Genomic DNA, 26661 nt, shown 5'->3' on the forward strand with positions numbered 1-26661 from the left:
GATGCACTTATAGATACTAGGACATATGTAACATAGTCCTAGAACCATACATTGTATGCAGACTAAAACAAAGAATAACCTCAATAACTTTTTCTTTGTAACAACAACATTCATTTCCTCATTCTTACGGCTGTGATGTCACCCATGTGATCGTCTTCTCGAGCGTCATTCATGCCTCTCATATGATTGTTCTTTTTCTTCTTTTTTATCTTTTTCTTTACCGGTAACGTCATTTTGCATGCATTTACATATGGCCGTCGGCATTATGTTACATATGATTTGGCCAGCTGATTGATTTGATTAGACCTCTCTGATCTTGTATCAAGCCAAAGTAAGGGCCGAGATGAAGGAATGGTTGTCATAAGAATCCTGTCCTAAGATATTACGGGTTGCCCCTAATGGTCTGCAAGTAGTCCCATTTTCATTATTTTTTTGTTACCTCCTCTTATGAGATTGCAGTCAGCGAATTTGTGGCCTTATTAATACAATGATCAGGAACATGGACAACAAAATAAAGTTTAAAAAAAAAAAAAAAAATAGTATGTGTAACTCCTCTCTTGCTATGTCTGGAAACAAAAATCATTGACGAATTACTACATAATTTTTGTTTTCTGTAGAATTATTCTTATATGTCGACCACACACCTAAGATTAATGTAACATAGCGCAGGTGCGCGTATGTAAATGCACGTGAACTGACGTCTCCAGTAAAGAAAAAAAGTCTATGAAAAAGAGAAAGAGAATAATCATGAGACATGAACATTCGCGATCTCATGTGAGATGTAAAGGACACTCAAGAAGACGATCACATGACAGATGTCACAACAGTAAAGGGAGAAAAAAAAGGAGGAAAATAAATGTTGTTGCTACAAAGAATAAGCAAGTTGGAGTTATTTCCTATTCTTTATCCTGGTCTCCTTTGCAACTGAAACTGAACACAACGTCTGTTGGTCCTCGGACATTGTTACATGAATTCTGTTTCTGTTGATCCTCGAAAGAATGAATATTTTTAAAAAGTGCCTATATTTTGGCTCAGGCAATGTCTTATGTAGCTTTTGACTTTTTCCTAGACACACACAGACAACTTTTCTTTATATAATAAAATATGGAATTGATAGATTTAATCAATGTTTTTATGCTTATTTTCATAACTGGGAAAGTTTTCATTGTTTTAACATTGTGTGTGTGTGCGTGCACAAAGAACAAGCTGATTAAAAAAAAAAAAAAATGCTAGAAAAAACTTACTTCTTTCTGTTGTTTTTCAAGTTCCCTCATTCGTATTTCACGGGCCTCATTTCTCGCTGCTCGCTTGGCAGCCAATTTGGCTTCAGCCTGAAAGGAAAAACAGAAAAGATCATAAGTTCTTGAACCCCTCCAAATGGACAGGACATTACCAAAATAACCAAATAGAAACAAAAGTTCTTGCATAAACATGGAAGGAAAGAGAAATCGAGGATAAGAGGAACAGAATTATTCATAAAAACCTGACCACCTCTTCAATGCTTTATATAAAAGATGAGCTCAAGGTGATACCAGAGTTGACCTGCCAGGCATATTATAGGTATCACCTTGAAAATGAACTGTTTAGATTTGAATCATCAGTAATTTAAAAAAAAAAAACGGTAAAATATTAGGATCAGTTATGAAGTGTGCCAAAAATTGGCCAGAGAAAGAATTTTATCAATAATACACAATATCTCAAAAAAATATTTTTGTAAGTTATAAGTGTTAGATAAATAGAAAAATAAAATATGTAAACAAATCAAAACAAATAAAAAGGTTCTTTGGTACAACAGGGATGCATTCATAAAATTTTATATCTTTCCTTTTTTAGTTTAAAAACATAAATAAACTATGATAATAGACTTTTAAACTTTAATTTAAACCAGAGATTACGTTTTATTTGATAATTTTATGACTTTACCAATAAAGTAAATTATAAAGTCAGCCATTTTTTAAATATATTATAAATAAATGCAAAGATGGCTAACGTGTTTACTATCTTGATATTTCAACATTCTAAAATTTACTTTCTAATAATTAACCCTCTTAGTGCTGATTTTTTTTCTGTAGAAAAAGTATTTTTTTACACCTAATATTAAAATGAATTTGTAAGCTTAACCTTTCAATGTATATGACACTTGTAGCATATAAGTAGGACTATGAAAATAAATCGTAAAATTTGATTAATTTACATATTGTGATGATGGCCATCTTAAATTTATGAGGTTAATCATCGGTTCATGGGAAACTGTCATTTTCTCATGCATATATTAGTCAATTTGTCCAATTGCTCTACCACAAGCACAACCCCCACTTCCTTGCTCTTAGCCCTATTAGAGATGGTAGAGTTGTTACAATTTTGCAACAGCCATGCTAAGATTCAAGATTTTCAGTTTCAAATGGCCAATTTTAATTGAACAATGTATTAAAATAGCTGACTTAATTTTATATCATGAATGTCCGTAATTTGAAAGCCATTTTTAAAGTTTTCAAAAGTAATTTCTGGTTTGTATTTTAAGCTCCAAGACAAGAGTCGAGGTTAAAGGCAACGTTAAATTTTTTTTTTTTTTTTTTTTTTTTATGCATGCATGTTCTATCAAAGAACATATTCCCATTTGGAATAATATTAATATTAACAAAATAAAAAATATACCACACTGCATTCAAGGAAGGAGTAAAAATGTTGCTGGCATTGAATGAGGTAGAAACAGAAAAGATGTGGAATCATATCTCATGGAGAGAAGACGTCAAATTCTTTGCTTGTCCTCCATAATAAAGCGGTGTCGTCTCAAATATGAATTCACCATTAATAAATAACATTTCTTTATAAAATATTTGTCAGAAATATATTAGTTGCAATAATTCAAAAAATGTTTTTCATTAAATCTCTCTCAATGAAGCAAATTCATCAGAATGGGAGAACCAACATGATGGTCAACTCAAAACGGCGCTCAAAACAGTGAAGCAATATGCAGAATCAATTATCAGTCCATGTATCTGCAGTGTTCACTGACAGAATCAAGTCTGGCTGTTGCTCATCTCTAAGGTAGCAATGACTCCAAGCTAGGTTGATTGCCATTCAGGATTCTGTGAATTCATCAGAAGGAACCAGTTTAATCGGCACAACTCTGTTTCATTGGTGGAATCAAGTTTGGCTATCACTTGTCTCAAACTTAGCAATGACTCCAAGTTAGGTTAGTTGTCATTCAGGAACGTGAATTCATTAAGAAGAAGCCGGCTAAACAGACACATGGTGCATACAGTCACAAATCAATTCAGTTTCACTGATGGAAACAAGTTTGGTGATCACTTGTTTCGGTGTTGGCAATTGAATCTTATGATAAGTCGGCCCTAATTTGGGACTATGAATTCATTTAAAAGGAACCGGCTTAAAAGACAGAGTGAATACGATCTCAAGTGAAGTCTGTTTCCAAAACAGTAGACAAAACAATAATTTCGTTGTCGCAATGATGATAGTAGTATTTCCATGCATCATGTAACAGCAACTCCATTTCTCGAGAATAATCGTTTAAATGAGACAGAACGCAAAGGAATATGTACATACAACCCCCAAAGTCTCCATTGCGATTGACGTTAAGAAATAAAGCTCTGTGCCTGAGAACAATATCTATCTACATAAATTTATGAAGGCTTTCACAATTAAAGTCATATTTTTAGACTGATTCATTAAAAGCCGTTTATTCTAACTTGAAAGAAATTGTATTAATTCATTAATTAACGAGAACAATGAATATCTACTCGTGTTTCATAGTCATGGTAATAGTCCTCTCCAACAAAGATTTTGAAACGTATAAACAAAAAACATGCAACATTCCTTTGAAAGAAACCTACTTTAGTTTTTATTTTCCGATTGGATAAATATAAACACTAATTCGATTTCTTTACACCTGTTGCTGTTTGTGTTTCGAATTTGTATACACGCTCCACCAAAAATGATATTAAAAATATATATGCTTCCCCAGTGTTTGGAGTGTTTATCTAGATATATTACTAAAATATTCATCCAAAAATCACAGAATTACATCAGTAATGTCATTTTTCCGTTAAATGTTGCCATTGGTGACATAAATTATTTTAAAGGAAACGTAGTTGAGAAATCAGCCTCAAACAATTTATTTAGATTTACTTGGCCATTTGCATCAAATAATTTTTAATACAAGTCATAAGCATTTTAGGTTCCATAATTATTGGTTGTGAGTCAAGTAATAAGTGGTACGATACCTTACTTCCTGTCAAGTAAAAGGTCTGATCTCTTATTACTTAACACAAAACCAATAATTACGAAACAAGTGTTTATAACTTCTGTATTATTTGGACTACTCTTCTCATCTTGAATGTTACTATCACAATGTTTTGGCTGATGAGACTCCCGACCTTCTTCAGGTGCATCTTATTGAACTCTGGAATCTGCATGGAATGAAACCATTTATTTAATCCACAGTGCTAGCACGCTCTCATTCAATCAGCCATGACCAGGTAGACATCATAAGTAATTTGAAATTGTATTCTAGTATCGCCTACACAGAGAAATGAACCTTAAAGAGCATGTTGATTTCTTTATTTTATTTATTTGAGGACTGTTATTTTCATCTTCATAGTTGTTGTCTCACCATGTTTTGGCCAACTCATCCTTTGGTCTTCTTCAGGTGATTAACCGCAATGGGATAGGAATGCTAGGTCGTGTAACTGTATCCTCTGTAATTACTGCCTTCCATAGTTGTTGTCTCATCACGTTTTGGCCAACTAATCCTCTGGCTTGCTTTGGTAGGATGTATGGCATAATCACATTGACACACCAGTTTTTGTTAAATCACCAAAGTTAAGCAACATTGAACCTGGTCAGTACCAGATGGGTGACCAATTTGGGAATTCCAGGCACTGTATGTAGGACAACGTTAACACCGCCCTGCAAGAGTTGCATAAACCTAATGTCATCATCTCTTCTAATGGGGATATACATGCAACTGGGGACTACTTGTGAATTTTATACTCCTATGGAACTTCCTCCTTTGGAGAGAGCCGGCTACAACCGCGTAGAGTTACTGCTGTTTCCATTTTTTTTTTTTTTTTTCATTTCGGGTAGGATTGAAATCGTTATTTTCGGACAATGCTCACCCAGAAACCATAGAGACTCAACGCCTCTATCCACTGCGCCACGGGTCCTGAAGAGCAGAGGATGATTTGGCCAAAACGTGGTGAAACAACAGCTAGGAAGATGAGGATAACAGTCCGCAAATAAAATAAATACACAAATTACTCATCTCAAAGATTTCTAATCAAATAATATATAATAAAGGATTCTATTTGAAATTCCATACAGATTCACAATTCGACAGAAAGATTCACAAGTTTACAAAATACACCTGAAGAAGGTTGAAGGTTACAATCGGCCAAAACATTGATGAAAAATAGTAATTCAAATAGTGCTTGTGCCATATAATGGAATTTCAAACAAATGCATTTCAGGTAAAAACACTATCACCTACTTACATGTCATGTCGAAATTAGTATAAATTCCACAAAATTACAAAAATTGAATCCAGTAGATGTGTCAGATCTATTTTTCACAAAAACTCATAGAAACTAACGGTCCAACATTTTATATTTTTCAATAGTGGATTTCAAGGAAAGCAAGGGAGATGAATCAGTCTGTCATGCAGAATTAGTTGCAGAACTCTTCTACATTAAAAACATATAATAAAAAATTTAATTGATAAATTTTATTTTTACTAGTAATTATTTTTCTACTGAATCATTTTTTGTATTTTTTTTGGAATTTATATTAATTTTGACATAACATGCATGTACGTAATAGTTTTTACCTGAAATGCATTTGTTTGAAATTTTATTGTAATGCACATGCACCATATAAATTATCAATCCTCATCTCAAAAATTCAGAAACTTTTATAACTTCGATCAAGTATTTTTTTTTTTTTAATTTGACACTAATATATCATGAATGAATGAATAAATCAAAATAAATTTTGGAGATGAATTTCCCAATTGTATTTTGTTTAACATGAATTATATGGCCAATAGTAACGTTTACCAATTTTTCACATCAATTATCATTTCTGATGACCTAAAGAACTGTTGACTATACATGTACAGCTGAAAAGTGTGCACGGTGACAAGTAATGTATAGGTTTTAATAATAGAATTATGAAAGAATTACAATAGGATTTTATATTTACAGTAAAATGTAATGCTAAAACAAAAGGTTAAATTAAAGGGAACATTTTAATAAAAAAGACAAACAATGGGTCTGCAGAATAAAAACGAAGGATATCAGATGAAATAAAACAGGTCCATTTTTTAGGGGCCAGAAAATGAAGCATTGAATCAATGCCGAAAACAAATACAACATTAAAAAGGGAAGGGCACACCAAAAAACATGAGTAACAAAAGGCACGTAGGAAACGGGGGGGGGGGGGCGACAAAATAACAATGCTTAGAGAAACAAATTGAACCCCTCTCAGAGGGATCCCTTTTGACTTACCTCCTCACAAAGACAGAGTAAGACAGATAATTAGGATTTTTTTTTAATATGGGGGAAAAACCCAGCTTTCCGAAAAGGGGCATTCTGGATATTGGGGCAAAAATTTAAATTGACCCAGTCTAGAAGAATTTCTCCTTCACTGACCGGGGGGGGGGTCTATTTTAAACAAAATTACATTCTCATTACTAAATTCATAGAGGGTTGTGGAAGAAAGGATGACCAAGCTCTTATGTTTTCAAAGACGATTGAAACTATACAAAATTTGTTGTGCCTCCACAGTGTTGTCCGAGATGCAAGAAAGTTATTTCTAGCTTTTTAAAACTTGTTTGCCGTATTATTTGGATTCATCGGACTACTGCTTTCATCTTGACACTCAAGATGAGAACAGTAGTCTGATGAATCCAAATAATACGAATAACCAATCCTCATCTCAAAAATTCAGAAACGTTATGTATAGTAAAAGGCTTTACTCATACAAACATAGCATAGCTACACGTTTCAGAACGTTTCATAAAAAACAAATATATCATGGTTATACATATCAGAACACTTCATAAACAGCTCAACTTTTTCAAATCCAAAAAAGGGGCCCGTTCTTTGTCTTTATACTTATCTCTAACGAATGTGTATATGAGTGAGAGGGAAGAGGTGCAGACTAAGATTTTAATCTGGTATGAACCGTTTTTAATAGAATAATTAAGAAAGAATATTTTTTGAAATGTTAATTTCTTTTATATTAAAATTTATTTTTTTGTGTGTGTGTGTGTGTGTGAGGGGGGCAAACCACTGGAAAGGCTTACATTTGTGTTTTTTTCTTTCTTATAGACAAGAATAAGTGTGATTTACTATAAACAAAACAGCTGCCTAAGAAATATAATGAAAAATTTCAAGTACATCTTATTTGTTTGCACATTTCTTAACCAAAAGATAAACAATTTTTATGCTCTTTAATTTAAAACGTATTATGTTTATTTTTAGGAGATAAAAATTTTTCATATACCAGTTGTCTACACTGGACTAAGTAATTTTAAAAATAAACTGCAGTGTAGTATGTTCTTGTAATAAGATATGGAAATTAGCTGGTCAGCAAGAAAGCTTGATTAGTTAGCGTAAATGCTATTTAGGTTTGATATTGAAAATCCAATATAACTATATGCTAAATATGTAGAATTCTTTTACTTCAAAAATCAAAACTTTCACGTTTTTACACACAATATATATATATATATATATATATATATATATATATATATATATATATATATATATACACACACACACACACACTAGCTGGACGACTGGCATTGCCTGGTTGTACAATACGCTTAAACATATTTTAATTTATGTAGATTGCATATGTATAATTATAGAATCAATCCTCTATGGAACATTGTATATTATGAGGAATAATTTGCCCGATGGCCTAATTCGTAAAAGAAAATAAAAATAAAAAATAATAATAATGTTGTTCATCAAATTCCGTCTGTGTTTGTTTACAATATCACAGCAGCTGATATTTGGGCTTCACGATGAATGCCTTGGAAAAGTAACTTCTGATTAATGTTTCGTTTTAAAATATGCAAACAAAAAAAATGATTTGCGTTGATTTTAAATGGTGTCTCTTCTTTTATCGTAAATTGAACTCATAAGAAAGAACTAAAATAAAATTGTTTCTTTTAATGTACTCAATTTGTTGTAGACAAACGATAAATGAAATGTTATCACCGACTACATCGCCTAAAATGTACCCAGTTGACTTATTTACAAAGTAAATGCATTCTAGTGTACTTAATTTTACCAGTAAATTATGTTAAATAGGATTTTTTTTAAAGTTTGTTTTATGTTATGATATTACGTTTGGATTTCAATAAATATTTGATTCAAAGTAAATAAAAATAATTTAGTATGTAATTATTAAAGTTATATTATTCACAAATATCCATATGTAATTGGATTTCAGAACAATTCATTTTAAAATGGGTAAAGTCAGAATTTTGTTTACCTTAGCGAAATCAAATGAATCACATCACCATCTTTGCTGGTCAGACGTTCTAATTTTATTTTGAATTTATGTGAAAGGTGATAACATACGAACGAACGTGGAATGCCTCGGCACATTATCATATATATTGAACATTTTAATAGAAGACGAGAACATTATGATTACTCATAAAACATCTGTCTATAAGTTATTTTCATTTTTTTTTTTTTAAATCAAATCAATAGCGTTACTAGAAATAGGATTAAGTGTACTACGAGACAGCTGCTATAGTTTTGACAAGAATTTTTATTATTTTTAGTTTTTAAATCCCGTTTTGAAAACTTTCCAATTCACACAAAAATCGATAAAACTTTTATTTCTTTTTTGGGATATTTTTCTTATTCTTTTCAGCTTTGAATCAATCTCTAAAGAAAAAAAATCAGAGCTATATTCATCTGACAACAACTATGTAATACAAACAGTAAGAGTGATGGCGGCCAACATGGTTATTATTAGCGCAAAGTGATGTGTGTGCACGTGGGAAAAGAACAAAAACGACTAATCAATGAGATGATTATAGGGAGGTGTTTTACAATAGATAATAGAATGAAAAAGTGGTAAACAAATGTTACCAAAGGCAAGATGAGTTACTCTTCTATATACTTGAATGAGATTTTAGTGTTTTAACTCATTTTAAAGTGTTTAGTCAGTTCAAAACACAAGTAGTGCTGAGTGATTAAGTTAAAGTTAAAATGAAAACAAAGATGGCGACATGAGCTCGTCACTTTAACTTCCGAGAATCACTCAAAACTCCAAAAATAAAAATACTGGTAGTAATCCACTAAATAAATATCACAGTAACATTTCTATCAGTATTGTTTTTCAAACTTAAACGCTTTAAAATAAGTTAAAATATAAAAAAAACTTATCCGGTTAACTAGAAGAGTAACTTTCCTAGTAACATTTATTTGTATTTTTTTTTTTAACCATTTTCCTATTGTCTATTGTAAAACATGCCTGATTTAGATTTTCAAAGTTGTAACTACTAGAAATGTAGAGTTGACAAAATCAGCAGAAATTTTGAAACTTGGGACAAATTTACGATACCCATCACTCTTGCTTCCATCTCTCTCACTATCTGATACCTAAAAAGAAAAAAGTTCCTAAGAGTGTCGTTTTCTGCCTCGATAGGATGCCAAAACGTCTTTGAAATTTAGTGGACGAGAATCTTTTGGCTTCCTTACTCTCTTTTTTTTTTTTTTTTTTTTGCAGAAGAGATGATGTAAGTCTATCTTTGCGCTATCGTTATTTGCATGGTAGGTGCTCAACTGAACTTCAATCTATGCCCCTCTCCCTGCAAAACATTTGCAACAGATACTTGTCTAGCTACAACTGCTAATAATTCTAACTCTCTATCAGTGCTTAAAACTAAACAAAAATTCCATGAACAAAGTTTCTTTCTTAGAACTGTCCATCTGTGGAACATGATGGAATGGGGCTGCTTCTTAGCTTACTATAACATGGTTGTCTTCAAGTCTAATGTAAACATATTCTTACTGAGTTGTCTTCTTAAATAATTAAACCCTATCCAAGTTCCACCATTACTGATCATCATGATATTATCTCACAGTCTATCCTTATGCCTACCTTGAGCATTGACAAGTGGTGACTCCCTCCTCAAGTAATATAAAAGAACATTTTTTTAAATATTTATTTTTATTTTTTTGCCATCCTAGAGATGAGGTAATTTGCCTCTACACCAGTTTGTAGAACTTTTTCTTGGTGGTGGGGTTTTTGCTACTTCATTTTATTAACGTTTATTTCCCTAAGCGACCTTAAGACCTTGGAAACCGTCCACCTTGTTCGGGGTACAGCAATGTAACTCCCAGTTCGAAGGGACACTTTCTGAACAGAGCAAAGAACTATTACTACCAGGTGTGTCTGTATAGTTTGAGAAACCAAACCAATTACTATCGTGGCCATTAAGGCTACAAAATACACGTACTTGGGCACTAGTATCTAAAGAGAATACTGCATCTATACTGACAGAAGCATGGTTGATCAGGGTACAGTCTTGACTGTACTAACTTGCACTAGTTTAAATGTAATGTGAACAGATATCTCACTCCTCACACAATCCCCAGTAGACAAGGTCCCAAAAAGTAGCCCCTTATATCCAAGTGGCAATATGCATTGTTTGGGGTGAACATAAAAAAGAAAAACAGATAAAAGTAGAAAGGCCCCAATCAAGAAAGGACAATATCATAGTCTTCCAAGATTCAAGTTTGTCACTATAAATGCTTTTTAAAATTAGATTTTAGCAGATTAAATAAACTCTTTTGTTCATTTGAAAAGTCATTTAGTTGTATTTGTTTTGGCATTCACCCTACAGCCGTTGGGTCATTTCCATCCTTCATTACCGCATCCCCAATGAATGCTTACCAGGTGCGACGGTCACACACAGAAGCAGATACGAGCGTTAGTCAATCTTGGTTCCAGCAATGAACTCCATAAAGGTAAATACCTAGGATCAGTTTGGTATCCGGTTTCACCATCCTGAACTATGTTTTCAGCTGGCCTCAACCCCTAACCTTGAGAAGAGACCGAGTCAAACTTTCCAAACAATTTAGTTATCTTTGAAAGCAAGAAAAAAATTGTATCATCTACTAACAGAGATACCTGGCATTGTCCGGGGCCCTCATCCACATTTTACCGCTGGCTAGCCCATTCCTCCATCTTGTTTCAATGTATTGAAAAATAATAATAATGTAAATCGTTTACGTCTCCTTTATATAATTGATAACATTGGAAACGTCTGAAATATTCATATAAAACAACGTCTGAATCAATTTGTGAAGTTGAAAAGAAAAAAAAAACGTTTCAAACTGAAAAGTTATTAAAAAAGAAAGAAAAAATGTATAAATCGGTAGAAAAAAAAATAGAAAGAAAAAAATTGTTTCATAATAAAAATAGATTAAGTCTTCTCGACTTCACTAAATAAACTTTTGAAAAAAAAATTATTTTTAAACTTTACTTGTTAACTTTGCTGTGACATTACTGATTATATATAATTACTGGTGATGGGACGATTCCAATATTTTTCCCCAATTCCGATATAATTACCAATTCTGTACTAAATTACTGATTCCGATTCTTTATAAATCTCTAAATATTTAACTACAGGGTTATTTTTCTTGATTGCCACAAAAACACATTAAATGTGCATGTAATATATTTTCTTAGACGTAAAAATACACTTGTGGGGGATGCTCTATAGAATTTACTTTTACTGGCATTTTAAAATCAATAAATATTCATTATTTTAACATTATTACCAAGTGGAATATTTTGTTTTAAACAAAATCAAATTTTTGGCATCAGAAAATAGGCACAAACTTTTCTGATTTTTTTGATTCCTGGTTAATCGTCCCAACACTAATAATTACACACACAATACATATTGCTCATAAAGTGAATGATAGAAAGATTGTCTCCTTCCTCAAAAGACGAATTACAATCTCTCATCAAAAATACTAAACTGGTTAATTTCTAATCTAGATCTATTTTTATTTTTTTATTTAACATTCATTAAAAAAGATCATTAAATGCATCTAAATTAGTTTATAAAAGTTATAATTTTCTACCAATTATTTTGAAATGGTAACATGCATCTCATGCCATTTTTAACTCCTACGAAAAAATATTAAAAAATAAATGTAATAATAAAAAAGTAATTAGAGTGGTCAAAAGTATTAATCTTTGATATTTTTAAATACCACATATTTTAAAATACAATATTATTTACGTTCGATATCAGATATAATATCAAATTATCATGCGATGAAATTTAAAGACATGACATTGACATTGCATTTTACTGTTCATATTTTCCATCCATTTTGTATCTTTTTTGTTCATGTTTTAAACTTATTTTTCGAGCATCCACTCAGGTTGTTGATCTCCCCTCCCTTTTCTCCTGATTGGATATTTGACAAAATTTTATTCATTTTTATTTTCTTTTTTGTATTCTTATCTTTTTGTCTAGTTTAAAGATTTGTGACGTGCATGTGTATGATGTGAAACGGTGAGATCCCAACTTGGGATGTAGAAATGCTCACACTTATGTTCGCGAATGTAGCAAGTCAACTGTGCATATATATATATATATACATATATATATGTGTGTGTGTGTGTACATATTTTTATATTTAAGCAGGATATGAAACTAAGGTCCTAATATGAGGAATAGACAAACTCATATAGGTGTTTGAGAGTACAATAAGCCACAACGTGTCTATATACACAGACATTAGAGAAAAGAATAGACACCCATAGAAACAGCTTATTTCAATAAATATATAATTTATAGAACAAAATAAAAAATGGTCACAAATTAAATAATTAATACTTGGTTGACATTCCCTTTGCTGATTTTAATGCTAGGACCCTTCTAGGCAGGACCCTTCTAGACATTGATCAATTGACGAATATCATCTTGAGGAATTTCTTGCCATATCTGATGCAATAATGCTAAAAGTTCATGCTTAGAAGATGACTTCCTTTTCTTTTTGCAAAGGTTCCAGTCTAATATACCCCAAAGGTGTTCAATTGTGTTTATATCCGGGAACTGACTTGGCATTGGAAGTTTATTAATTCCACTTTGGCTCAACCAATGTTGTGTTGCCCTAGCAGGGTAACAAAGAGCTCCAGCTGCCTTAAATAGGGATTTAACTTGGTTTATTTTACCACTGAAGAATATTGATAGGAGTCCTTCATGTAATATTGAAACATATTTAACAGAATTGATGTTTCCTTTGCACTCCATCAGGTCTGAGCGACCATCAGTCCAAATTGTATCCCATACCATAACCGAGAAACCTCCATGTTTCAGTGTTGGCTGCAGTCTTTAAATCAAATTCTTGCAGAGGGAGCCTCCATACCCATACCCTTCCACTGTCAGGAAATAATGCAACTCGTGACGCATCAGAGAAAATAGCATTGGTCCAAAAGGTCATAGGCCTCTCCACCATTTCACGAGCCCACTCTTTTCTGCATTTGATATTGGCGGGTTGAAGAAGAAGTTTCCTTATTGCAGCTCTACCATCGTAGCCCAGCTTGTGAAGATATCCGACAGCTGTTCTGGAACTGACACTAGCTTGTGTTGCAATGTAAGAGGCTTTGCACTGAGGATCCTCTTTAACATTTCTTTTCACAAGATGCAAAGCTCTTTCAGAGGGCCCAGAGCCACTGAGGTGAAGTTTTGTGCCCTCTTTACCCTCTCTTGTGAATTGTATCATCACTCTATTAACAGTAAAAAGTAATATTGAAAGATTTCCTGCTATTTTGTGTTGACTAATACCTTCATGTTGACCCATGATTTGTCCTTGCAGAAATTCTGATAGGTCTGATGCTCCTTTGGTTTGTGGCGTGCTTCAATGTTGTTAGATGCAATTTTAATGAGATATTCTAAGTTATTTTAGCACTATTCTTATCTGTAAATATAAATAAGCATATATTAATCTTAGGAAAAATATTTATCTTAGTGTCTATTCTTTTCTGTCATGTCTGCATATATAATAACGATGTATGTTCTAAAATAGAGCACATTTTTTGGTAAGTGCTAACATTTAGGGGGTGCATATTTTATTCATTACTGAAACAATCATTAAGCATTTTGGAATATATATTTTCCACAACCCGGTGAGTAACATAATTTTTGTAAACTTTACCATTTAAAGGTAGCACCCACTCAAACTCACATCCACCCTTAAAGAAGCTTTAAATAAGATAAAAAATCAAATTTTTAGTTACATTAAATAATACATTTTTAAAAAGGTTGGTATGCATACGTGATCGTTCATAATATGTATGTGCTTGGTAAAACCTTAAACTATTTTTTTTTCCATGAAAATTATTCCAGACAAAATGTAAGGAACTAAGAAAAAAAAAAAAAAAAAAAAAAAAAAACTACTTCAAAGTCAAAAACTTGCGAACGATAAGTTAGATGGAATAGATTCTGACTTAGAACACAGCAATTCTTCCCTCTTTGTCAGAAACATCGCTCATGGAATGTGAGGACTAAAGAACAAAATAAGGGAAGTGAGAGTTACGAGATTGCCGAAAATAAACCCAAGATCCACTTTCTACTTTCCTTAAAGAACTTAAGAATTATGGAACATGTACTCTAAGCCACAAAGTATGGTAGTGTTGACATTTTTATTTTTAAACTATAATATTTAGGAGAATGCCACAGAAACAGTATCATACCCACTAAAGAAAAAAAAACTAAAATTATAAAATAATGATATAGTTATTGTTTACACATGTCCTGGGACAAGTATTCTACTTTATGTGTGCATACGTTTATGTGTAGGTGGTATAACTGGGAGATAAAACTTGGAATGTAGGAGTACTCATATTAGTATCGGAGCTTGACCTTGGTAAAAAAAAAAAAAAAAAAAAATTGTTTTTACGAAGGTCATGGTTTGAGTGGGTAATAAGCCCACTAAAAGCAAGATCTTTGCCGAGGTTTCAGAGATCACTCTTATAACACTTGCTGCTCACTTGTGCCATATATATATATATATATATATATATATATATATATATTGAGCACTTTACTCTAGGCTTCTTGATTTTGCTCATGAGAGTTGTGATGCGTAAGCTACACTTGACTTTCGGTTTTATTTAAAATCTGTATGCAGGCATCGCTGATATTTAACATTGTAAACATGTCAACAATAATCATGCTCAAAAGTCATTGAATAGCATACTAGGTATCACAAACCAGCCTAGAGTTCAATGTGTGAACATAGCTAAATATAGTGAAATTCTCTTCAATTTAAACGTGTGGTAACTTATTTAGGGGAGGGGGCTATTTTGATAAAATTTAGATATAAACATAATTTAATCTTTTCTCTTCATCAATAGAGGGAATTGTATGTTCATAGTTTTTCTTCTTTTCGGGTTATTTCAAGTTATGTTGCTATTTTCAGTGACGAACAAGTTATCATATTGGTGTTTCTCAAGTTAAAGCACAATATTAACATGCATAGCAAATTTTTATAATTTCCAACAAACTTTGAATATTATTTTTTTGTTTCTTATTTTTGGAATCCTTTGAGATGAGGTTTCATAATTTGTGCATTCATTCTTTTTGCAAACTCTTATCCTCATCTTCATAGTTGTTTCACCACCTGAAGAAGGCCAGAGGATGAGTTGGCCAAAACATGGTGAAAGAACAACAACTATGAAGATGGGGATAGCAGTCTGCAGAAAGAACAAATGCACAAAACTTTGAATAGTCATAATTTAATAACTAATTGTCCTACCAAAATCAATCGGTATTATTGTTTACGTTTTGCAAATATTTATGTGCTCACTTTAAAACTTAATAGATATGATGAAAATAAAATTTGGATCTGAGATACTAAGTTCATTTAAAAGACTCAAAGTTATGGAAAATGGATCCACAGCTAAGTTAGCCTGTATTTTTTAGTCATATATATATCTACACTGAACCAATAGCACACAAAAACAGCACATTTTCTAATTTCCAACAAACTTTGAATGGTTATAATTTGGTTGATAATTGGCTACCAAAATCAATTGGTATCATTGTTTATATTTTGCCCTCATTAAAAATTTTTTAGATTGCATGAAAGTAAAAATTTTGGTTTGAGAGCTTGAGATTGAGTGTCATACCGGAGTTAAAATTCTGGTATTCTAATAAAATTAAAATTCTTGCATTGTGATAACTCAACTAATGATTTTATTATCGACTTTAATACCAGGATAAATTGTCATCATTATTTTTTCTAATGTGCAATTAAACTAATTGATAAAATAATTTTTTTCTGGACGTGAGCATTGACTGTGAACGTGAGAACAGAGACATAAGATAAAATCTATTTTAAACTATAAACCAACTACATTGATACTAGCTGTTAATGACGGTTGTTGCAAATATACTTCATGGTGTTCGGTGGAGGACGGTCTGATCATGTCGATGATGAAGACCCTCAACCACCACCAACCAAAATGACTGCCAAAGCTACCATGACTAAGGACTGGAGGTGGGGGCGTCTGAAGAGTGCAATAGCATCGGAAAATGAGGGAGGGAATAGTTGTAGAGTCCCACTTACCCAACTCTCCCATCGTATGAAATCGGTGAACACGGACGGCTAGGAGGATAGGAAAACAAAATAGTACCATGTAGTAAGAATACGTACACACAAAAAACAGCACCATGTGGTAAGAATACATATACAAAAAAATAGCACCATGTAACACTACATACACAAAAAATAGCAACATGAAATAAAACTATATACACAAAAAATAGCAACATGTAATAAAACTACATACATAAAAAATAGCAACATTTAAACAGCCAATTATTAAAAATTACACTGCATTAAAACTAATCAATATGGTCATGGTCAAAACAAAAATGGTTACTGCAAAAGATAGACTTGGCACCTAAAGATTTCCAATTTCAAGTAAGAAGTTCAACAAAATGGAAATGCTTTTGTACGAATCTATTGGCATGAAAAACAAAAATCGATTTGGTAATTTTAAGTAGGATAACCCCTGGAGTGAATGTGATATTATGGTGGTTGAGGAATCTGACTAGGGGCAACATAGACAAATCTTAGGTGTAGTGACAAGGATGACCATAGACCCCCACCCTCCCCAATTTTTGAATGACCTTGTGCCTGATTCATTTTGACTGTATTATTCCTTCTGAAATAAATTGTTCAAAATGTAGTATCTGTTCTATTCAGTACTGATCGCAGTTCGTAAGCAACCTAATAATGATAAAGGTAACATGATTTCACTACATTTTATTTGATTGGTATTATTTAATATTTACACAACTTCAATCTATGGTCCTCCTTACAAAACATTCACAACAAACACTCGTCCAGCTACAACCACTAGCAACAGTTTCCCTTGTGCTGAAAACTAAATGCAAATTCGATGAACAAAGTTTTGTTCCTAGAACTGCCTGCCTGTGGAATTATATTGCAGGGCTGCTTTCCAGCTGACTGTTTTTTTTTTTCAAGTCCAATGTAAACAAATTCCTTGTTGAGTCATCCTCTTAGATAATCAAATTCTACCCAATTTCTACCATTACTAATCATTGTGGTGTTATCTCACCGACCACGTGACACTTATTAACCTTTACACTCGAGTGGCCTTAGGGCCTTAATAATTGGTAACACCCATGTAAAAAAAATTTTTTTAACTTCTTTCTCATGCGTACACAGAGTAATAGTAGTAGTTTTATTTGTTGAATTAATGGCATTTCAACAGTTGTTGTATCATTTTATGTAGAAACTATAGATACATATTTCTTTTACAAGGGAGTCACCACATATCCAGGCTTGGAGGCCACTTGAGAATAAAGGTTCATTACATTGACACGCCGGTTCTCACTAGGTCATCGAAATTAAACAATGTTAAACCTGGTCAGTACTAGATGGGTGACCAATTTGGGAACTCCAGCCGTTGTATGCAAGAGTTGCGAAGACCTAATGTCATCATTTCATGTAATGGGGATATACATGTACTGAGGACTACTTATGAATTTCATACTCCCATGGAACTTCCTCTTTGGAGGAAGCCAGTTAAACCTACATAAGGTTAGTGCTGTTTCCATATAAGGTTGTCAGTGAGACAACAGCATAATCATTGTTAGTGGTGGAAATTGGGTAGAAATTGTTCATTTAAAAGAGGATGGCATAACAAGATCTTGTTTACATTGGACTTGAAGATAACCATGTTGTAATTGGCTGGAAAGCAGCTGAATGGTACAAAGTTCCACAGGCAAAAAATTCTAGGAAAGAAACTTGGTTCATGGAATTCGCGTTCGGATTTAGGCACAGATAGAGTGATGGAAATTGTTGACAACGGTTGTAACTAGACGAGTGTTTATTGTGAATATTTTACAGGTTTGCATATGATTGGTTTTCAGATTAATTTGTATATTTTGGAAACAAATAGTCTATAAATAATACAGTCTATAAAACCTCCAAACAGGTTTCTGAAGGATACAACTGCTAGCAGAACAGATCTGGGAGTAGCAATAACTACTCTACGCTTCCCATTGGGGCCACAACACTGAATGAAGTTTGAGGGAGGGAGTAATACCGAAGATGGCAGAGGCAGTTCTTCAATCTCAAGATACAATAGATATTCACTGTAAGCTTGCCAGCATGGGAAATCTTTCATGAATGAAGGGTTGTGTAATTTCAAACTACATCTCTCTTGGATCAGAATGGTTTGAGTCCAGTGACAACTGGAGACAATGCTAGGATAAACAGATAACCTGCCAACATACAGCACTTGGTATTGCAAAATGGTCATTCATTTAGTATTGACCAGGCTCAACATTGCTTAACTAGGATAGTAATGATTCTAGGGCACTTTTACAGAATTCAAACTGTTTTAACTTTGGTCAAAAATGTCAGTTTGGCTCGTTTCAAATTCTGTAGAAGCACATATATTAGTAATCATCTTTCGACAGATTTAGGTTATCAGAAATTTAATGTCCTTCTCCTTTCTTTCTTGGATAGACAATATAAATGTTGGGCAAGGGTTCCTGAAAGTGAATCTTTAGGCCGACAGAAGTTCCATCATTATCTTTGCTTATCTTTTTTTACCATTAACCATATTTGCTGAGGAGATTAGCATGTACACAAAAAGCATTAAAAGTAGCCAAAATATTACATACAAAACAAATCAAAAGCAAAAATAAAAAAAAATAAAAGCAGAAAACAATTTTTTTATTTTACATCGACTTTTATAACAAAAACTGTAACTGCCAAAAAAAAAAAAAAAATAGTCAAAATTGGCCAATCAGAAGAATGTTTAATATATCATTGAAAAAAGCTACAGATCTGAAATTGAATGTTAGAGTACACAACAGTGTCAGAGACAGATATCGTATGTCCAATTTCAAGAACCCAAAGAATGCGTATCCAAATGTAAAAAAAAAAAAAAAAAAAAATGTAACAGAGTTGTAGAATCAAAAGGTATAAGATCCTACTCTGATGATTCCAAAAATTCCGACTGTATTTTAAAGTCTTCCAATATTCAGACTGTCTTGATTCTTCAGAAATTATAAAATCCAATCCCTAGCATTCTTACAAGTTCGAATCCAACACCTTCCAAAACCTTTGACTCTACAACCCTGCTCTACGATCTTAACTTTTCGAGTTAAGAAAAGAAATCGTCTCTTACAATCTGATAGTTTGATTGTTTTAATCATCGCTTATGGCTGATGAAGAAATGCAAAAATTAATATTTTAAAGTCTATCCAAAATCTCATTTTTGCTTACATTTTTCTTTGTCAACAGATGGCATATACAGGGTAGAACAATAAATTTGTTGCCCAAAAGAAAATAACACGACAGCTTTATTTTAAAAGTTTCACTGAAAAAAATCAATTCAAGTAACTTGATTAGGTAGTAGAACTGACATCTATTCAATGTAGCCGCCTTCAGCCTCAATCACTGCCTCGAAATGGGTCTAGAACTGGGAGCATGCTTTTTCCACAAGCGCTAGCGAGAGTTCAGCGAATACTCAGTGGATAGCGACGATCAGGCTGGTTCTGGGAGATCATGTTAGTGACTACTTCATTTGGTCATACTGACATATGATCAAATGAAGTAGTTCAGTGGGTTCAGGTTGAGGGGAGGCCAGTAAGAGAAGAATGCAAAGTTGTAGCACTCCTTCTGAAGTCACGCTTGGGTCTCTTTGGACTTGTGGGCTGGCATCAAGTGCTGCTGCCACACCCAGAGTCTGTTAGCGGCCACCTGATTGCACCAGGGGATCACCACACTCTACAGTACATCAAGATACACTTTGGTGTTGACGTTCAAGCCGACTTTGAAGATGTGAGGTGGCATGATGTGGCTCTCATTTGAAACCACATCAAAGACCATAATCGTGCTGGAAACTTCATTGAGCTGTGACCTTAAGCATTGAACAGTCCAGATTTGCATTTTGAGGGTGTTGGCAAAAGTCCTATTGTCATAACTTAGATTGATAGAGAGCATGAGTTATAGAACAGTGCATCTCTGATCTCACTCGTTGAACATTGTGTCACTTTCAGACATGATAGAAGGCTTCTATCGCTCTTGGGATTTGTACACAACTAACTAGTAGATGGTCTGCAACAATAAAAGAAAACCGGTTTTCATCAAACGGAAATGGAATCATGTCTTTTCTAGAGCGACAATTTTATCGTTCCACCCTGAACAACACAGATACTTTCTCTTTGTAAGTAAGATATAAAACTTCATTTGCCACGTTATTTCACATCATATTTTTCTTGTAATAAAGAGCGAGATAGGAAGGAAATTTGAAAGTAAATTCTTTGTTACTGACCGAAGCTATTTTCTAAAAGGCCAACTGACAGAGGCAAGTTTTCAGCAGAATAAAAATAGAAAGTTTTGTTTAAAAAGAAAAAACAATCGCAGAAGCAGCAAAAATATTATTAGAATTGCCATGCAAAGCAGGAAATAAAAAAAAAGATCATAAACATTAAAAGGTGGCTCTACAAAAATTGAAAATATTATTTGAACAAATGTTTTATTAATGACACTGAATCAGAAAGCGATCAGTTGGAAATAGATGTATTCCTGTAGAATCTGATATCGAAAATAAAATGTAAAAAATTATTTTCTTGTGGATAGAAAATCTTATTAAATTTTTAAAAATGTATATAAAAGAGGAAAGAACTTTTTTTTTTAGGATTATAGTCTCATTTAAAGTAGTTTTAATACTTCTTTTAAAGTTGGTTATCTTCCTGTACTGAAAAAATGTTAAGATTTAAAAAGCAAGGATCCCTAGAAAATCAAATATTTCTATATTGAAAAAGATGCAATTCATTAAGACTTGAAACAAACAACAAAAAAAAAAAAAAAAAAAAAAAAAAAAAAAAAAGATACAAATAAAATATAATATCGTTATTATCTTTCTGTACTGAAAAAGATGCAATTTGTTAAGATTAAAACAATTATATATATATATATTTATATATATATATATATATATGATTGCCACTTCTTGACAGAAGTTTGCAATCTCTTCAGATTGATGTCGAGCGTCCAAGTACATGTAGGTGGCTCTTTAACCCAGCTTCACTCTTGCATAATCGTTCACAGGTGTGGCAGAGGAACTTGCCAATATTTGATGGTGTTTGTGAAGGGATATTATATATTAGCTGTTTACACCCAGCGTTGCCATATTGAAAAATATTACTAGGTAAAGAGTTTAGTCACATACTATTTAATACACCTGTTACCATTTTCCTGAAAGTGAACCACATGTTAGATTTATCCATCTTCATCTACGATAATCAAACAACGGTAAATAACTTTCATAGCTTAAATAAAGCTTATTTCCATTTTTAAACACTACTGATGTCGGCTTCAGCAAATAGTTAGGGAATTTAAAAGAAATGAAATAAATCAACTTTAAATAATCTTCCTAAGGAGAACAATTAAAACAACTCTTACTAAAAAACAATAATAACAGAGCTAATTATTAAAATAGATTTTCTTCAATGTAATATGTAAATTAGGTAACTCCTTTAATGTAGATTTCCTTTGAATAAATATTATATATAGAAATGATGGAATAAAAGTGTATGCAAGTTCGTTTTCAGTCTGAAAATTAATTTGTGAAACAGTGTACCTTTTCTATATATTAATCAAATTGTGAACAAACAGAAATACGATTTTATTATATATATATATATATATATATATATATATATATATATATATATATATATATATATATATATATATTATTCTTCAGATGACAATTTTCAGAGCTAGCACTGCTATAGTTACAATCCTATTCCAAAATAATCAAATACGACTGCCGAACTTTAAGCAAAGAAACAGGTTAAACTAAAAGACAAAATGCCAAAAACCCAAGTCAATAAGTCCTTGCGGTGCAGGAGATAGTGTGATTAAAAGTTCAATGCACTAAGAATAAGTTTCATGCTTTCTCTTATTGAAACATCATGTAAAAAAAAGAAGAAAAAAAATCGGTTATAAGTTTTACTATCATTACAGTCTTGTGTGTACCAGGATATCATCAATCTGGCAATACCGGGTCTAGCTTATAATGGCAGGCTGATTCTTCGTTATTATTCAGTAGGCAAAGACTATTTTTATGGTTTTCTTAAAGACAATGTTTAAAGCTGAAAATTATGAGTAACAATTGAAAAAGTATGTGCTCAAGTATTGGAGTAAATGTTGTCGGACGTTTGTAAGTCAAAACTCATCATGATATAAAAAGTGTATTGAGCAAAACAGGTAAGAGTTAGGTTTCATTTTATAAATATGCTGAAATTAACCCAAGTAGCCTTTACCTTTAATAAAAGTACATTTTCTGTTCTTGTTAATTCTACTGTCAATATGTTTAAATTGTGTGTGCTTGTTCTTCTATCAATCTTGTTTCCAAGTTAAAATCAGTAAATTGGATAAATTGTAACGATTTAACAAATGTATACATTATTTTGAGACACCCTGTATATAAAGTTAGATACATGCATATATTTGTACATACAGGATTCACACTAAAACTAATTAACAGATCATTATGAATTTTGGAACATAGCTGATATACAGCAGAGGTCTAAATGTGGGATATATTTATCTTAATTTTTATACAAAAGGGGTAAAGAGGATGATGGAAGACTTGTGAAAATTACGATACCGCCAATCATTGTGAAATTTTAACAATTAATAAATATTCGCCAAATTTCAGTTTGTGTGAATTATTTTAATTTTTTTTTTTTTGGGTGGGGGGGGGATAATATAAACAACCTCAAATTTAAAAATGCAAATATATCAGTTTTCATTGAATTTAATTCATAGTCATTGGACGTCAGTTAATAAGATTCCTTTAATTTCACTTTCTTATTAAGTACCCTTAAGCTTAAGAATTAAATTTAAAACATTTTCTAGAATTAATACCCTGTAATGGATTTTATCAAAATTGGAATAAGAAGTCTAGATATAAAGTTAAAAATTATTATATCTTGATTTGAAAAGTTCATAAGTAGTCTTCTGTTGGAAACTTAATCATATCCGTCCTAGGGTAGGTATTTTTCTAGTGTATGTATATATATATATATATATATATATATATATATATATATATATATATGCGAAAGAGTAAAAAAAATTGAGAAGGATCAGTAAATAGATAAAGGATTTTATTTTTTTAGTGCGATTAGAATGCTATATCTCATTATTAAGGTGTAAAACAGCCTGCATGAAAATAAAGAGAAAAAGTTCCTGTTTTCTTATCTGTACAATTTGAAGAACTTAAACCTTTGTATATTTATCAAGATTAACCCATACAGCATCTGCTCTTTTCTAACTACTTGGGAACATGTTAGATGATAATGTATGGATACTTTGGAGCATCATAAATTGCATTGACTTATTTTGCTTCAAGACATTAATACATAATTATAGTAAATATTTTTACTTTTTGTTCACTTTTTTCTTCTTTAAACTGTTTTTTGTTGGGTTTTTTTTGTCAAAATATTTTATTTTAAAATATGATTTTGAAAAAAAATTGTTTTTGATATTGTATATTCATTAAAATATTAATTGATATAAAAACAATTTTAAATTAATTGTAAAATTTTAAAAACAAGGTAAACATTTTCAAACGCTAAGTTTATATCTTTGCCAGCCAACATCCTCTGCAAGAACTGTGGATGGCTGTCAGCGAACTTCAGAGTTGAAGCCACTTTTTTTTCTTTTTTTTTTTTTTTTTTTTTTTTGCAACTGCTTATTCATCTTTTGTAGAAAATGTGTGGTGTAGACCCTGGCGACAAAATCAATTGAAAGTCAGAAGGAAATGACAATTGAAAGTTACAAAAATAGAAATATGATCATCAAAAGTTCATTCTGGACAACGAAAAATGATGATGTAATTAGCATGAAATGTACTTATTAAATGTAATGAATCTTCTCACTGCTTCCCAGCTATCAACTGTAACATTACTAAGGTAACAAAGACCATGACCCCTTCCAGTTGTAAATTGATCCTGTCCTGATGTCGTGTGAAGAATACTAAATATAAATTTTTTCCAAAGTTTAGTAGGTTGGCAAAAGTATTGGTTAGAGGTTAGGTTGACGAAAGTATTGGTTAGAGGTTAGGTTATGCAGAACTAAAAAGGCAATTACATGATATACAATCTACTCACATGGGAAGAATGTTCGACTTTGTTTACTTTTCAAACACGTTGAGTAAAAAGGTTTTTTTTTGCTATGGATTTCTCAAAAGTTAAAAAACAAAAAAAAATCCTATTTCTTAATCAAATTAAATGGAGAAATAAATATTCATTTTATTTGGATTCTTCCGACTACTGCTCTCATCTTGAGTGTTATTTTCACAACGTTTCAGTTAATGTAACATCTGTCTTCAAGTGTATCTGGTCCAACTCTGGATGGAATTTCAAATGGAACCCTTTATTTACTTCATTGGGGTAACAAGCTTTTGTTCTGTCAGCCATGACTGAATAGAGGTCCTAAGTAATTCACAATTGTATTTTTCAATCGCCCACAGAGAATTGAACCATCAACCTTCAGGAGAATATCACTTTTACAATGGATTTTTTCAAGTTCTCTTGAAGATTGAAGGTCAATTTTCAATGTAGGCGACCGAAAAATACAACTGTGAATTACTTAAGACCTCTATCTAGTCATCGTTGACAGAACAAGAGCATGCTACACCGGTGAAGTAAATAAGGGGTTCCGTTTGAAATTCTATCCAAATTCTCGAGTTTGACAAGATACACTTGAAGCTCGGAGGTAAATCGGCCAAAACCTTGTGAACATGACATTCAAGGCGAGAACTGTAGTCTGAAGAATCTAAATAATATGAATGTTGGTATATATTGAATGGCTTTAAGAAATTGACTTCCAAATTAACCCATCTCTGGTCACATTTTAATTTAGCCTTCAAACCATTATCATTTTCTCCCATGTTATTCTTGGTCTTGGTCTTCACCAGTGAACCTGATACCTCAACTGTTCTACATCTAGAAACCCAAAATGTCTTATTCTTTCAACGTGATCGTATCATTAACATCTATTCTGCACATAGGTCCTGATACTGTCTGGATTTCATTTTCCTCCGAGATCACAGAACTAAGTCTGTCTTTAAGACTCACATTACACATCCACATATGATTCTCATATCATTTCTCACCATGCAACGCATGTCCTCAACTCTCACTGGCCAATTTTTACTCCCATACATTACACTGCATGTACATGCATGATAGACTCTTCTCATGATCGACAATGGTAATGCTCTGCTAGTTAGTAATAACAGAAGTTCCATGAATTTACTCCATCCATACTTATAATTAAACTAGCACCTGCTCCACCCTGTGCTTCAGTGGTGTCACCAAGGTAACAAAACAACCTCAATCGTTTTGCCATTCACATAGCTTTTCTCCACATCTGAGTTCTCATCCATTTGTTTTTTTAATTTTTTTTTTAACTAAATACTTAAAATTTAATCTATGACTAAGTTATTCAATTTGTACAGATTTGGAATGTTATTGCTTGTTCTTTACAAATAGTTATTTTTAGAAAAAAAAAAAATGAATTATCAAAATGCTTACTAATGATGATCTGTTTCAAATGTCGAAACAACCAGTCATGACGGTATGTGCAGTTAGATGTTTACATCTTTTGAACCGAACTGAAATGTATGATAATTTAAGTCATGTGGAGCAGGAGGAGGAGGAGGCGGTAGGGAAGAAATGTTTAATGCTAAACATACTTTTGACTTGCATTTATGAATTAAAAAAATAAATAAAATCCCCCCAGAACAAAAATAAAATGCAGTGGCCTCAGTCAGTGAATGAGGTCTTTTTAGAAATTTTTAATTTTGTCCCAATCCACAATGCCCTTTTTCAGCGAGCTAGATTTTCCCCACATCACAAATCGACTAAGTAACTGGCAATCCATCCAATTCATTAATCCTCATTGGCTTTGGAGCAAATTGTAGTGTCTGTTTTGATGCTACCCCTTTTTTTGTCCTTGGTTAGTGAAATCTAAAATCTACTATTCTGCACACAGAAGGGGGTTACTAGAGACA

The 26661-nt window shown here is 32.3% G+C and overlaps 1 protein-coding gene across 4 annotated transcripts in view; it reads right to left on the reverse strand.

Moving 5' to 3' along the window:
- LOC145263720 (uncharacterized) overlaps nucleotides 1–26661 on the reverse strand; it is a 372649-nt gene that overhangs the window by 172166 nt on the left and 173822 nt on the right. For 3 of the 4 annotated variants that reach the window (XM_080120684.1, XM_080120685.1, XM_080120686.1), the window contains one exon: nucleotides 1245–1331. In XM_080120684.1, coding sequence (XP_079976810.1) covers nucleotides 1245–1331 — 87 coding nt within the window. Of the gene's footprint in view, nucleotides 1–1244; nucleotides 1332–16649; nucleotides 16689–26661 lie in introns of all 4 variants that reach the window. The other variant, XM_080120683.1, reaches the window with a different exon arrangement.

The sequence above is a fragment of the Euprymna scolopes genome, chromosome 39 (genome assembly GCF_053919585.1).
Source record: "Euprymna scolopes isolate OS-2025 chromosome 39, ASM5391958v1, whole genome shotgun sequence".
Classification (NCBI taxonomy): domain Eukaryota; kingdom Metazoa; phylum Mollusca; class Cephalopoda; order Sepiida; family Sepiolidae; genus Euprymna; species Euprymna scolopes.